The 16,929-nt window shown below is 39.7% G+C and overlaps 1 protein-coding gene across 1 annotated transcript in view; it reads left to right on the forward strand.

The window, feature by feature from the left end:
- DCC (DCC netrin 1 receptor) overlaps window positions 1-16,929 on the forward strand; it is a 986,493-nt gene that overhangs the window by 907,617 nt on the left and 61,947 nt on the right. The window contains exons 23-24 of the mRNA XM_014557664.2: window positions 8,213-8,375; window positions 16,487-16,713. Coding sequence (XP_014413150.1) covers window positions 8,213-8,375; window positions 16,487-16,713 — 390 coding nt within the window. The remainder of the gene's footprint in view (window positions 1-8,212; window positions 8,376-16,486; window positions 16,714-16,929) is intronic.

Raw genomic sequence — 16,929 nt, forward strand, 5'->3', positions numbered from 1 at the left:
AATGACAGTGAGAGAAATGCACGTTGTCATATTTTTTTAGCATTTAATTTAAGATTCCTAGTGAGAAAAATAGCTGTAATTAAATTTAATCTGATATACATTATCTCACCGGAGAAAGTCATGAAGATAAAATAGATGAATGGTATCCAACGACTTTGAACCAGTTTAGATAGATTATTGACATTACTCCTCAGTTTTCTGCATCACTTAATGATGTTTTAGGTATTTCATGTTAAATGATTGGGATGAACAGAGCACCTGAAACATTTCTAGAATCCCTGCTGGCCTAACAGATTATTGCAGGCTGCTTGATTAATTAAGGTGAACTGATAACCTCAGGGAGACATGGATGGTGGAGGGCAAACATAATCTGTTTCCTCTTCTGTTTTGCTATCCAACAAATGGTGGTAAATACATAATTTGCCTTTAGCTTGGGCTCTTACAAGCAAATCAGCAAAGGCATCTGGAAACTATCATCCTAATCAAAATTCTTCTGACACCTTGTGCCTTAAGAAGGGGGTATAGTTTCAAATTAGATGTACAAATGAAACCTTGAATGATAAAACTCTACCCCCACCGCACCTTTGCAAATTAGGCTGCATCACAAAAGCATTTTAAAATCTTGAGTTTTTGAACCTCATATACAGTGAAAATTTCATGCGTCTCCTCATAGAGTGACAGAATTGTAGAGGTTTCCTGTCTCTCCTTATACTTGCCAGATTCATCCTTCAAAGAATTGTAATAGAATAATGGTTTATTGTCAGGCTACTCAAGCCAGTTGCAAATAAATTCAGACCTGGCTAATCATTTACTTTCTCTTATAGCATGTCACTCTATTGAAAAAGCACTCTTGAAATTCAAATAAAGAAAAACAAAGCTATAGTTCATGTTTACTCTTGTAGTTGGAAGCCCTTAATTAAATTGAGGAAACTGAAGAAGCTTCCTAAATTATTTTCTGGTGGCATGTAAAATCAAAGCTAAACCGGGGTGACATGGAACTATTTCACTCTCACCATGCATTCAGTTTTATGGTCCACATTCTTAAAACTGGAAAATCTTCAAGTTCTGAAAATGTGATTTTGTAGTTTATATTTGTATGAAAGATCACAACAGTGAAAATTACTTCAGTTCAGTCCTGCTTTTCTCTTTGGGGAGATAAATCATCAATTTGTTTTTATTGGTAGCTTTTGCCTATAATTAGCAAAATTAGTAATTTTGGTTAAGAAATCTACAAACCCTACAAAAGCATTGTTGTACAGACTTCAACTACTGAAAACTTAATTAAGTGTGACAGGTATTGATACTTTAACAAAACATTATTTAAAAATTACTATTATTAATACTTATATTTAGCATCATATCAGGTGTTCTATAAAACATGACTTGTACTCTGAGTTCAGGAGACAAGGCCATGATTTGCCCTCTAGTTTTGAAAAACTTTGTTTTATTGTTTTCCTAACCCAATAGTAACATTTTAACTGAGCTAAATAAAGTGTACATAAAAGCTTTTTGCATATTCGCATGAGATAATCATTCTGAGGTTGGTAAGATATTATAGGACACTCAGTAGACACCTTAATGCCAAAGGAAAGGTCCAGAAATAGAATTTTACAGTCGTTTCCCTGATATAAAGATAATCGGACACAAGGGTCTCAAGTTCTAGTCTACCAGGGGCTCTGCCGACCTACCATCTAAATGTTCCCTCTCTGAAATGATTTCCAAGACCTCGACTAACCCCAAACCCCAGGTTCTAGAACTGACTTTGCCAGAGAGTAAGAATGTGTGACTCAAGTCACTGAAACTCTTTGGAGTTCAGTTTTTCGTCTGATTGTGGAGAGCGTTAAGCGCAGCCAGGAGTTCTCAGCCTCAGGACTGCCGCCATTTGGGACTGGGACATTCACTGCTACTGGGTTCATCCTGTGCAAGGCAGGATGTTTAGCAGCTTCCCTGGCTTTTATCCACTAGATGCCAGTAGTATTTCCCTCTAGCACGTTGTAACAACCAAAAATGTCAGACATCACCAGAGTTCCCCATGGGGGGCACAGTCTCCCCAGTTAAAAACCAGTGATCTAGATTAACATTCTGCAATGGTTGTTCCAAGGCACGTGGGTCCCATGAGAGGCTCTGAGAGGGGAGGGGGGGAAGTGTTCCATTATCAAATAAGCATTGGGGAAGTTGTTTGGCACTCAATTCTCTATTGCCAGGTCCCCACCTTCCTCCTGAACACTAGAGGATTAGTCTTGAGGGAGTGTCTCTGCTTACTCTATAGCCTTGACTTGGTGATCCCATCTGCTCCCAGGCATCAATTCCATCTACATGCCAGCTCCCACATGTGTACCTCTAACACAGACCTCCTCGCTGCCTCTTTACAATTCATCATGAGACCTCAGGACTGAACTTTCATTCTTCCCTCACTGATCTCCCCTGCTCTTTGACCCTGTCCCTCATCTCAGACCTACGGACTATGGCTTTGGCCTGACCCTGACTCTTCCTTTCTTTCCTCCCCCATGCACAGTCTGCTATGTTCATTTACTTTCACACTATAGTGTGTACCTGTCCTCTTTGCTTGAATGAAATTGCCACCTCTCAGTTGAAGCTATCATCAGCTCTCTCCTGGAGAACTTCAGTATCCTCTTAGCTGGTCTGTTTCCACCAACAACCCCTCTCCACACAGTGGGAAGAGATGCCTTCTTAAATCAAGTCCGTCACCTCCTTGCTGGAAACTCTTCAGTCATCTGTGATTTTATTGCGGATAACTGAATGTGATCTCCAGAGCTCTCTATGAACAAGGCCCTCTTTTTCTTCCCAGCCTCCTTTTGTGCCATTTCCCTTTCACTCCCAATATTCCAGACACATGGTCTGTTCTCAGTTCCCTTGTAGATGAACAAGAACTAACACCTAGCGACACTCCATGATTTAGCCTACATGTCACTTCTACCAGGAAGCCTTCCATGACCTTCCCTCCTCTGTCAGGGACCTCATATTACATCCTCATGTTACGTCTTTTGGCATGAACTCTGCTTTTCTTTAAAGCACCAACTATAGTTGTAATTTCACATTTCTTTGCTTCATGATTTGTTTAATGTAAGTCTTGTCCAGGAAATTCTAAGTTCCATGAGGTCAACAGTTATGCCTTCTTTTTATTTATTTATTTTTTTTGGTAGGGAGAAATCAATATTCTAAGTTGGAAGTTATTCTCAGACTACATAATATACAAGAAAACCATGACATACAGATTTTCATGAAATGATATATATGTGGTCCCATAAATATCTTCTAATGGTTTCACAGCCTGGCTGTTGTTCTTTCCCCACCCTTCTAGAAAAAAATAGCTCAGAAATGGAGCTTTCACAACTCCCTTCTGTCTGCTATGCCTTATCCCAGGTGAGACGTTAACTGACATTCCATTTGTGTCAAAATGACCCAGATGGGTTACATGTTTCAGGAGTGGAAGACAGAACATTTAATGTGTAGGAATTTTTTTTTTCCTTCTCTGATCCAACTAGTTGGGTAAACCTCTGATTATATCCCAACTGTGCATCTTAGCTCATAGAATTTATTTTTGCCTACTTGAATCCTTTCATGGGTTTTCTCCCTGCCTCCAGCTTTATTGAAAAATAATTGACATATAACCTTGTGTAAATTTAAGGTATACAATGAGCTGATCTGATAGACGTAAATAATCCAAAATGATTACCACCGCAGAGTTAGCTAACACCTCCATCACATCATATAATTACCTGTTACCCATATTTTGATCATAACCTCATATCCACAGCACCTAATTGGATCTTCAGTACATATTTATGGAATAATTGGATACATTCTCTACCATTTCTGCCCTACCTCTCCTGGTGATTCACAGTTCACATTAGCATGTTCAAAATTCTGAGATTGAGGGAAAAAAATATATCTTCCAACTTAATTGACCAAGGAACCTTTTTCCCCCCATAGTGGTGATTAATATTTCATTTTAGGGAACATTGGGCTAGATTATCTGTGAGATCTCTTCCAGCCAACTGACTGTATAGCACCCTATTTCAGGGGGAGATGCTTTGAAATATTCAAGGCCATATGAATTTCTGTTCAAATTCAAAGGCCTGTGAAATTATGAAGACATAATGTTGAGCTCCAAGTATTTTAATAACACAACTGTTATTGGGGAAGGCAATAACAATTATAAGAGAGAAGTTCATTTCCAAACTAGAAGCTTTCATTGGATGCTTGTCTCCTCAGAATTGAACTTGTCAATCTTATGTTCACATCATTTACCTGCCTGTTGATACAGGGTGGTGCTTGGTGCACAGCCATGGTGGCGCTTGGTGCACAGCCATGGTGGCAACGAGGCCAAGTTTGCAGAACAGGAGCCGGGACTCTTCCTAAGGCAGAGCACCGGTCTACCCACGAGCTGACTGCAGAGTTTTTGAGGGCAGATGTGATAAGAAATGTAAAAAACTGTTGAAAGCCTACCAACTGTTACAAAAATTAAAGACATTATCGGTTTTACTAAACCAATTTTCCAATCATCTCTAAGACTTTAGACCCATCAGATTATTAAATCTATGTTTGCTTTTGTTAAATTTAGTAGAAAAAGGATGAAATCATTTATGGCAATCAAACAGCATGAAAATTAAATTGGATAGAATGCTCATGTGATATTAAAAATGACTCCCTTCTCACTGGTTTTAATGAAACATACCCAGGTCTTGACTACTCAGACACTGGGTACCCATGCTCTTATGCGAACACCAGCAACAGATGAATTAGGATATTGTATTTTTCTTTCATTTGGACAAATCACATAGAATGAAATACACTGAGCTGCATCACGCCTGCTGAGTACCAACTCTGTGCCAGGGTGTGTGGTCAGTGTGCTGCACCCATTATCTCATGAAATAATCACAGTGCCCTGGAGGAGATTTGCAAGTCTTTGAATTATACCGTGCAGCGTCTGAAAGGTGGCAGATGTCACCTTGCCCCTTCTGGAGTCAGGCTGTCTCCCAGAACACTTAACTACACTAATCTAGATTTGTGAGTTCTAATTTTTTTCCAAATTTGGAGCAGTCTTTTGATGTATTTAGATAATATGGTTGATCCATCATTATTTGCAGATTCTTTATTTGGGAATTCATTTCATCTATATAATTTTCCTTCTAACCCCCCAAACTAATAATTATGGTGGTTTTATGATCTCAGACTTTTGCAGAACAGCCAAAAATTTGAGCAGCCTAGTGCTCACAAACTCAGCGGAGATGGAATAAGGTGATGATCTGCCTTCATACTGTGGATATGTCCTTTCAATGATACATTTTGCCCATTTTTCACATCTTTTGTGGGTTTGTTGGATGTTTTCACAGTTTAAAGCTGCCCCTAAATGTATTGATAAAGTGCTGTCTAGTGTTCCTAAGCACAAAGGCTAATGTGCCTTATGGAGAAAATATGTGTGTTAATTAAGCTTCACTCAGGCATGAATTTATAGTGCCATTAGCCATGAATTCAATGTTAATGAATCAACATTATGTATTAACTAAGGTGTCTCTAAACAGAAACCTACATAAAACAAGGTTATGCATTGATCGGCTGATAAAACTGTTGCAACCAGAGGCTCCCAGGAACTTGACCCTGTATTTCCTCCAGACGCAATACTTAGTTTTCCCTGATTCAGTGTCTGCGCTGACTTTGAAGGACACAGCTACTACAAACAAGGATCAACTCCATCTACAGACACCATTGTGCTTGACTTTCTTAACTACCCGTTTAACATCAGATATTCTGATTATTCAGCCTTTGAATGGAGATTTGGAAATTAATGAAAGATCTTGGATATCAAGTCTTAAACTGATGGGAACTTTTATGAGGAAGGTCATAAGGCCTGGAAACAAAGATTTATAATGACAGCCCTCATGAACCCTAACTCTCCGAGGCAGATGACATCGATATAATCTCACTAATGCTCAGCAGAATCCAGAGTCATTATTTTCTGATTTGGAATATGACGTCTTCCTGAGTGGGAAGAAAGAAATAAGAGTAAAAATTTGAAAATTCCAATATACAAGGTTTTAAAAAAATATTCACACTATGTTACTGTTGTGTATGACTCAGACTAAGTTTTGTCAGAAATAGTGAACTGTTAAATTAAGTTATGCTAATAAAAATCTGTGAGATCTCCAGCTGTCTCCATTGTAGGCTCTCACATAAAAGGTTAATTTATTCCAATCAATTAATTTGTTAAGCATAGAAAGGGCCTGTGGAGACACTACTGTAACAGGACTTTTTAAATTGTAAGTAAAACTATAATATAGAAGTTCTGCCCTTTCATTACTTGCCTCATTTCTTTGTAGTAAAGGTAAAAATTACTTCAAGGAAACCTTTCTTTTGTAATCAGAATCTTGTATCAGAAAACGCTATTCAAAGACTGTTTAATGAGCTGCTCCCCCTGAGATTCAAGTTCTATCAGAAGCACTTATTATTTTTCCAATAATAATGAGTCAGCAATAATTTATTTAAACTTAGGTGACTATCTTTTCAAAAAAAAAAACCAAAACAATGATTCTTAGATAAGCTGTCAAAAGATAGTGTTTCAATGTTGAGGCCAGTGCTGGGTTATTTTATATTCATTTGTGAAAACAAGTTAATTTATCTTTTACATTGCGTGTTATTTCTAAAAACGTAGTTTGGAAGTCCACACCAGCAGTATCCCAAATGGTATGGTAGATTACTAACTTAGGCAACATTTTATTTAATGTTTTAATAGTATAAAATGATACTGGTAAGCAGTTACTCTATGCCAGGCACTGAGACAGGGCTTTGTATGTATTGTTTTTTCTAACTCTGATAGTCCCTACATGTGGTAAATATTATTTCCATTTGTGGATAAATGCACTGAGGTGCAAAAGGCCTAAATATTTTGCTTAAGGGATATAGAAAGCTCATGTATGTTGCTAAAGAAGCAGATTGAAACTTAGATCTCTAAAAGCATCCAAATTCATTGCTTTCTACTCTTTCAAAATTAATTTATAAATAAATTATATGCTAATATTTACTTTTGAAAATGTGTCTTGTAATAATGAATATGACCCGAAACAGAGTATTTCTAATTGATTAATCACTCAGGGTTTAAAGAAAGCAATTTAAGGGGTTATTAGTCAATCTTGCTTATATAAGCTAATTAAACTGTCTTATTTTTCTGTTATTTTCACCTAAATATTGCCTACCGTGAGGTATGGTTGCAAGACAGGAAAAATTTTATATCAGGACTTTTTGACACTCTTTCAAACTCTGTGGCTGCTTTTCAGTGAGATTCATATATCCTTGACAGGTTGAAAATTAAATGTGCTTTATAGGTAGCTTCTTAAAAGGAATGGAAAGTGTGATTGATTAATGTCAAATAGTTTGTCTTTCACAGCATCAAATAAATAGTATTTTCTCAGCCTTCTCTGATTCTTGTCATATTGGAACCCTCATTGTTCAGAGTAGCATCCTTACTGCCTTCCCCTCTTTCTACTCAATACAAAGCTTAATTCACTTAGTTCTTTTTTTCCCCATTCACATTCCATAAAATGACCCTTTTAAAGTGCACAATACAGTGGTTTTTTGCATATTCACAAGGTTGTGCCACCATCACCACTTTCTAGTTCTAGAACGTTGTCATCACCCCAAAGGGAAACCCTGTACTGATAAACAGTCTTTACCCCTTCACTTCTGCCCCACCCCCCATCCACTGGCAAACACTAATCCACTTTCTATCTCTTTAGATTTGCCCATTCTGGAAGTCTCATATATAAGTGGCACTGTACAGTATGTGGCCTTTGTACCTGGCTTCTTTCACTTAGCATAACATTTTCAAGGTACATGAATGTTGTAGCATGTGTCGACATTTCATTCCTTTTTATGACTGGATAATATTCTGTTGTGTGGATATACCATTTTGGTTTATCCATTCATCAGTTGATGGTTTGGGGGTTTCCCAGTTTGGGCAATTCTGAACAATGTTGCTGTGTATGTTCCTACATAAGTTTTTGTGTGGACGTTGGTTTTCATTTACCTTGGGTGGATAATTTCGATCTTTCCTCTCCTGGTTCATTGTTTTTTTCCCCCCAGCTTCAGAAGTGCTCAGGGCAATAGGAACTCTCTGAATCCTTAACAGAGCTTGATAAGCAATGAGCTGCTACTTCTCCCTAAACCTGATCTTTCTTTGCCTGTCTTTTCCCAGAGCCACCCATCGGCCAGATGCACCCCCCACATGGCAGCGTCACTCCTCAGAAGAACAGCAACCTGCTTGTGATTGTTGTGGTCACCGTTGGTGTCATCACAGTGCTGGTGGTGGTGGTCGTGGCCATGATATGCACCCGGCGCTCTTCGGCCCAGCAGAGAAAGTGAGTAACAGCTAGCCCCCAAGAGGGAAGCAGTCGCTGCTTGACCTGCCTGCCAGCTTTTTGAGTTCGAATTTTTCACGGCTCTCCTCCTGTGCTCTTTTACAATTCATCACATATTCCTTATCGCCTGATGTGGGCAAAATCTTGCCTTTTGTCTATTCCAAGCTCGTAACTTGAGTGAGGATTAGACTTGCAGACTTAATAGGATCCACCTGGAGACCTACTTTGCCTTTCTGCTTGATTTTACTTCTCGAAACCAGGTACTTTCTTTCAGTGAAGGCATCTCTTCTTAAATAACACTTAGAGAATGGAGTTAACCGTGTCCCTACTTATGGTCCTCTCTGCAATGAAGTATAAAAAAGGTTGGAGATGGGTGTTCCTCTAAGAGTATTTATTTATCCCTTTTGGCAAGGAGGCCTGTAGGCATTTAATCAATGTTTGTTGCATGAATGGCGAAGTATAAAATACCAAACTCAATATAGTTATAATGCTACGGAGTGTTTACTTTGGAGGCAGTAGTTAGGATAGAAGAGAGATTCCAGAAATTCAAAATGGTTCAGATTTCCTGGCTCTGGATGATTTTCAGAAATTAAAAAATTTGAGGGGTTTAAAAATATTTTCATACTATGTAGCTCTAGGTTATAGCACATGCAGAGAATGACAGATCCATCAAAGTACCAAGTTTGGAGTGGAAAGGTGATTTTAATTCAGCTGATCCCCTTCCAGCAACTCCCCGTAACCAGCATATTAACTTGCATCAGCCAGTTGTGGGAATCAGCGATAATCTCCTGGTTATTTTCTGCCTCTCTGCCTCTCTTGCACTTTTCAGATCCCTCCTGATGTGTCTTTTTCAGCAGTGTTATTCTCATTAGATTGGCTCTAACAGGCTCTTCCCTGAATTTTTGTTTGTTTTTGGCCTGAGGCCTGGTGCTCTCCAGCCTGAGGCCTGGGCCCAGAGGTGGTGGGTTTGATGACTATATACCACAAACATTGGTAGAGATTCTCTAGCAAATAATTTTCCCTCTTTGCTAAGACTTCAGCCTTTCTCTCTTGCTAAAAAATCCTCTGACCCTATGTATTGATTTCTAGTGTATCTTCCAGCATTTTGAAGTGAGCTGGTTTAGTAATAGGACACAGGAAACCACACATACCCAGGAGAGTGACACAGGGGGGTAGATACAGTCTTCGCATTTCATGTCTCTCTATGGCAGAGCAAATTTTATATCCAGCTGCGTTCATTTGACTGGACCATCTTGAAGCTGAGGATGGCTGGTGCGCTGGTCCATTGTTCTCAAACGAGGAACCACGCAGCATGTGATTAACGGGTTGGTCTCAGGTGTAAGTGATCTGGGACGTCATCATCACCCACAGAGCTTGCAGAGTGCCCGGCCCTTAGTAAGGCTCTGCGGGGAAGTCACTGCTAATAAGTCACTGAGCGATCTCTTGGTCCAGCCAATCCGCGGAAGGGGGTGGTGCAAACACAGAAGGGTGGAAAATCAAAGCCGTGGGTCTCCGAGGCAGATCTGAGAAAGAGTCACAGAAAGGTGAGTAGGGGAGGGCACCAGAACCAAACTTGGCCTTATTTCATGATAGTTTTAAAAACATGGATGCCTTCACTAAACGCATTGAATGCGCCAAGCCCATCTGTAGTGAGGTGTTTGTTGTGTTTTGTTTTTATCGTCTTCATCCTCGTGAGAAGAATGAGGGCTGTGCTGACTTGAACTGAGTTCCGAGACCTGTTTTGTTTCTCCACAGAGAAAATGCTAGTCTCCTCAGTGTGTAAAGGTGGAATTTGATGTTCTTTTGAGAAATTGTTAAATTGTCCTAAATCCTCCCCTAAGCACTTTGGAAAGAGCTTGAAGGTTTCACATAGAAAGAGTAGAGGCTGATCCCTGGGTACGACTTGTTTATAAAATTAGGGAATGAAGGGGGAGGGTGTAGCTCAGTGGTAGAGTGCATGCTTAGCATGCACGAGGTCCTGGGTTCCATCCCCAGTGCCTCCACTAAGATAAATACATAAATAAACCTAATTACCTCCCCTCCTTCAAAAAATAAATAAATAAAAATTAAATTAGGGAATGAGGAAGGGAAGAATCACTCTGTGAATGACTGAAAGCCCAAAGAAAGTGAATGTCTAGCTCCTCGCTACTGCCCCTGGGGTTTTTCCTCACCTCACCCCCAAAGTTTCTTAATATTTACTTGGCATTTTTTCACAATTTAGCTTCATATATTTTTCTTTGGTAACAAGCCCATTGACGCTGATCTTGGTCTCTTTGTGTTAACAGAGAAAAAGAAAAATAAGAGCATTTCTCCTTTAAGAGGTTTCTGAGTTTTAATTTAGCATTTCGCGATTTCATTGAGAACCCCTCCCCCGATACCACCAACATTGAGCTTTTTAGAACAAATTAAATAATGCAGATGAAAGCAAAATCAATTCTAATTTGAAACAGAAATAATGTCTATTACAGGGCTCTCAGAAATGGGAGTTTAATGTAATTAATAGGGTGTAGTGGGAAACACATCCATGGCTTCTTCAATATCTCTTTGTCTAGGAGTGCTGGAGAATGTGAATTGTCTTTGTGTTTTATTAGGGGACTTGAATTTCATCCCAGTGGATTCGAGCCATATTTTTGTGTACTCTCAGTAATACTTTATTCAAGTTAGTGTCTGCACATTTTAGTCATGGTTTATTTAATAATGGCTTATTATTTTATTCATGATTTATTTAATAATGAGGTAATGAGCTAGCTTATCCGATTGACTCATATTCTAGTTGGTAAGATTTTTTTTTTATATTATAAAATAACTAACAGAAATTGGAACCCAAATTCTAGTTCTGATTCTACCACTTCTTTAATTAAATGAATGAGATTTAATTAAACCAAAGAGAAGACCTAATCTCTGAATGTCAGTTTCCTCAAATAAGAAAGGGGACTAAATAATTTCTGTCAACCCCTCTACCTTTAAAACACTGAAATTCCCCATGGAATACTGCTAAGTTATAGAATCACATTTAGCATTTAGCTTCAAATTCACATGAAATAAAAATAATTTTTCTAGTTATTTTTAAATTTTTACTACTTTGAAGAGACTGCCATTATATACATTTTGACGTTAATGAGATTGTAGCAGAATATAATACAGAAAATTTGTGTTTTAGGAAAGCTTGAATTTGTGGGGGATTTCTGTGCTTTTTAATAAAGTAGTATTTTCCTGGCCAAAATGTAGAACATGGATTATGATAAGTTAGAATTTACCTATAGATACTAAAGATAGAATAATTGACATTGAGAATATCCTGGAAGTCCTGGACACATGGTTATTACATTTCTAAGGCAATTACCTGGGTAGATGATCAACAACTTTAATTTAATGTTGTGTAATTTAAATGTGTAAATAAAATTCAAGGTTTACATGATAGAACCACCCATTAACTAAGCCGCCTATTTGATTTGATGTGGACACAGCAAGTTTTAAATATCAACCCACATTCAAATCTTCACAAAAATAACCATCTTCAGTACTGAGGATCAAATGCTGAAGCTCAAGTGAAATCTACCTTACACTATAGACCATTTTCACTGATTTTAAAAATTTTAACATTGTAATCATTTCTAGTATTCACTATACAGGGATTTTAACTGGCAACTACTTAGGACTTCAGTATATCTTAATTTCATCTCAGAAAATGCAGGTTTATGTGAGTATCTAGGACATATTTTCCCTGGCTTTCCGATACAAGATTTTTGTTTTGTTTTTAATGGCAGTTAATGGAATAAAAATAATCAATACAGAGAACCAGGACACTGGAAGCCTTTGGGAAAGATTTGGATGGAGGAGGCAGGGCAGGTATTTATACTTTCCAACGTATTTTTTTCCTGGTTAACTTGTGATCATTCTTAACACTTAGTTTAGACCTTCTTCCTGAAGCCTTCTCTATCTCCCCAGTGGGGCAGTGCGCCTGCCTCAGTCTTCCATCACATCTTGGGCACGTGTCTGTCTGACCACAAGAATTTAGTACAGAGATATTTGCCTCCTGTGAATAATTTAGGCAGAGGATGGCTAACCACAGAGTGAGAATTCACTAATTTATCACAGTGCAACAAAATAATCTGTGAGATGATGATAGTATTTTAGAGCTTAAAAGAGCACCACAGTCTGGAATAAAATGGATGCTCAGCCAAGGTCGGTTCTTACCCATTCACATCCCTCGCATACCGATTAAAAGTGAAACGGAAAGAAATTCCTCTTAGAGTTATAGGATATGTGCAAAGTAAGGAACAGATAGCAAAAAAAGAATCGGAGACAAACTTTGCAAACCATCCTTCCACATCAATAATTACACATTTTTTATTATTCAATTCAAGAATTACTAGTACCCTTAGTGTGTGATCTGCATCATACAATATAACCAATCTGATTAATGTTGCAAACCTTTCTGCAATTTCCCCCTGATTTACTGATATTATTTTAAATGTTTTTGTTATGATTTGGTCCCCTATACCGTTTCAGCTTCTGTATTTCCATGTCCCAGTGCGTGCTCCTTGCTCCAGTGGTACAGAAGCCATGCCGTTTTTCATTCATGTACCAAACTCTCACTGTCCCACTGATCTTTGCATTTCTAGGATGTAGCATATTTCTTGACACATAGTTAATGTTCCATAAATGTTTACTAAACAGACAAATGGATAAATATTGTAAAACAATGGACGATGTTGGGAAAGAGAAGGAAATAGAGATGGCTCCAGTATCACTGGAGGAAACCAGTTCACACATAGGGAGTATCTGACCAGCTCAATAAGACAGACAGTGATCAGTGCAAGGTGAGTGGTATAGAGAGAGAAGGGGGAAATGATTTAGCCACCCTAAGATGACACTGATCGAAAGCGATCAGGGAGGTTTCCTGAGGAAGAGCGGGTTGAAGGGAATCATAAAGAGTAAGGAGTTTGTAAGGAGATAGGACTGTGAAGGCTATTCTGGGCAGAAGTAAGATTAGATAGACAGATAGACAGACAGACAGATACGTAGATAGATAGATACATAGAACAAACAAAAACCCACCAGACCTTGATTATGCTGTGACGGCTTCCTCTTTCACAGGAAGAGAAAGAGACAGCTGAGGGCCATGGAAGACTCCTTGCTTTGCCTTTATTCAAGAATACGTGGGGTGGGAAGAGATACTCCTATCCTGCAGCTATTTTTGGAAGGCACAGGATTATTGGTACCTGGAAGAAGTGTGTAGAGGGAGGGGGAGGGATAAACGTGACATACTCTGTATCTAATAGAAAAAAATTACAGCTTTATAGTAACAAGAAACAAAACCAAATAATTCATTAAAACAGTGCTTCTCAAGCTTTAGCTACATCACATTCCCCTGAAGGGCTGTTCAAACACAGACCATGGGGCCCCACTGCCCCTTCCCAAGTTTCTGACAGGTAAGAGCTGGGGCGGGGCCTGAGAATGTGCATTTCTAACAAGTGCCCAGGTGAGGGCGATGCTGCTGGTCCGGGGACCACGCATCAGAAACCATTGCACTAGGTTCATTTACATAGAAATATTGAAGATTGCAATGGTGAGACAGAGGAACTGGGGGCGAAATGGGTGGCAGTCATGATGTCAAGGAACCAGCAGATGGACAGAAGTTTGGGGTGACAGCTGTTCCTACAGGTTTTAAGACAAATTTCACACAACTTAGCTACAAGCAGATGTCAGGTTTTTTCGTGTGTGTGTGTGTGTACACACACACAATGATGTCAGTTGTATTACAAACCTGCTACGTGGGGCTGCTGGGCTTCTACCAGCAGGGGAGGGAGGCCACTCCGAGGCCAAAGATTTCTCTCTTGAAAAGAGACATTATAGAAAACAAAAGTGGTTAGATTACCTTTCATGGAATATATACAAAAAGTAAATAAAGTCTATCTAGAGATCTTTAGATTCTTACAGTCAGCCGGGCGAAAGCAGCTTCTCCAAAGAGATCTCGATCTGATTAAAATCCATCAGAAAAACGCTTATGCATTTTATCAGGAATTATCATTTCTTTCCAGATGGAGGTTATAAATCATAACATACAAAAAGGTTCTGCCTCAATCTGGTTTGGAACTTAAAAAAAAAAAAAGAGAGAGACGCCTGGGGATGCTTGGCACCAAGATCATGGGAACTAATGAATGAATGAACAAATGCATAACACATGCACATAAGCAAGAGGAAACCAGAATTCATCATTTACTTCTTGCTACAAAAATTGTTTGACAAACTTCTTTACCGCAGGCTGTTTAAATATTAAATTATCCTGGGAATTCTGACTCTCTTGTCCTGGATTGGTGAACTGGTACATCTCTGTAGGTAGTCATATAGACAGCAGGGTTTAAGTTGTTTATCATTTTGATTTGTTGGAAAGAAAGATAGTGGGGTGAAATCTCCAGGTTTGAAGACAACATTACATTCTTCTAAGTGACCAAAGGTGGATTACATATAGAGCTATGTATGAGTTGCAGACTCCTTTCCCGAGGGCTGGTGAAATGTAAGGAAATGAATTCAGGGAGTGGATGGTTACAAGAGAGTTATTATCTTAAACACGAGATGATCCAGGCGTTATTGCAGACCATTGTCTGGCGTCGGGTTGAGGCTGCTCCCAGGAAATCGGGAAATACTAGAGCAGGAACACTGCAGTATTTCTCCACTAAACCACCACGTAGCTGTGAGGTCTGGGGATCTTCATTTCTATCCTCATCAACATACTTGAGGAAAGAAAGAAAAAAGGAATGTTAAGGAAAAAAATTCAACAGATGAGACCACTAAACATTTATTAATTGCCTAATATGTACAGGGTGTCTTATCCAGCAAGTGGGGAAAACAAAGCCGTTCTTAGCAGCCTTGCACAGGTTACAAAGCAGTTTCCGCTGAGGGCAGTTTGAACCATTTAGCCAGCATGGAAGCAGTTAGCCTCATAAACCATTCACTGCAAGTGAGGAGAGGGAGAAAATGGTACTTCTCTGGGCTTCTGCCAAAGATTAGATTTTAACTGACTGAATTCTGCCTCACAAAGAGATGTGATTATTTTAAAAGAAGTGGAAGCTACAAGTGGGGATTTTTTAAAAAATTGTAAAAACTATAGAGCAGAGGTTGAAAACCGTTTCTGCAAAGGGCCCAATGGGAAATATTTTAGGCGTGGTGGGCAACCTGGCCTCTGTTGCAACTCTTCAGCGCGGCAGTGCGAAAACGAATGAGCTTGGCAGGATTCCAGTAAACCTTTATTTTCAAAAGTAGGCCGTGGGAGGGTTGGGCCTTCAGGCCATGGTTTCCTGACCCCTGCTGCAGAGAACAGCTGTCCTGAGCATCCCACTTCTTGGCTTAGCATGCAGGGATTATCTGAATCTCACTAGGCCCAAACGGAGACTACCCCTGAAAAAATTAACTAATGATTGCTGAGTTCTTATTGAGGGAAATAAGAGACATTGGAAACACACTTCCAGAGTGGGTTCTTCTCTTTTCAGAGGATGGGTCTTCTTGTATTTGAATCCAGACACTTAGTGACTCCAAGACAAAAGTATTTTATTCTCCTAAGAATGTGCACTGCAGTCTTTTGTCCTGGAACAGCCAGCTTCCCAGTTGCACATTAAATTGGACAGCTGAGGGAGAGACTTTCTTCTAAGCCCCAGTCTTGGCTGCTGGCACACATTCTGGCCTTTTTATTTGTTTGCCCTTTCGAAGCAACTCTGTCATTTATCTCCTCAACAGATGTTGCAGTCGGGTACCTGATGCCCAGCTCCAAAGATCAGCATCTGGTTCCCTCTCACCCACTGTCACCTCGTGCTCGAATCTGCAGCAGGGGGAGCTGGAGGCAGGCGTGCTCTGGCAGGCAGCCGGGGCCCTGGGGATGCAGCACCGCATCTCCTGTTCTGTGGGGAAGCTCCAGGGGACAGGAGGACAGGCGGCCAAGACCAGTCTGCCAGTTCGTGCATTTCACAGGTTTCCTCCTGGGAGTGCTTTTGTCTCCTTCCCTGCTTCTGATTTGAATTGACTGAGGAGGGGGGAAAGAAAAAGAAAAAAAGGAGGAAGGAAGGGCCATTGAATAAAGGCACTCACATTTGCCTTCTAATTTTGTTTCATAGGAAACGGGCCACCCACAGTGTTGGCAAAAGGAAGGGCAGCCAGAAGGACCTCCGGCCCCCTGATCTTTGGATACACCATGAAGAAATGGAGATGAAGAATATTGAGAAGCCAGCAAGCACTGACCCTGCAGGGAGGGACTCCCCCATACAGAGCTGCCAAGACCTCACACCAGTCAGTCACAGCCAGTCGGAAACCCAAATGGGGAGCAAAACCACCTCTCATTCAGGTAACTTTTTTCTCTCTGGCATCAGGAGAAACAGCCCACTCTGAATCCCGCAAAAGAACCCTCCACTCCCTTTGGTGGATATAGCCTTCCCTTAGTTTGCACATCATTCACCGTAGTTACAAGAACCTGATATAAATCTGGTACATTCACTAGGCTTACTTTCTGTTCTCTCATCATGTTGACTGCCTTGTATAATTTGTAATGCTTCTCGAAAGT

Source organism: Camelus ferus, chromosome 30 (genome assembly GCF_009834535.1).
Source record: "Camelus ferus isolate YT-003-E chromosome 30, BCGSAC_Cfer_1.0, whole genome shotgun sequence".
Taxonomy (NCBI): Eukaryota; Metazoa; Chordata; class Mammalia; order Artiodactyla; family Camelidae; genus Camelus; species Camelus ferus.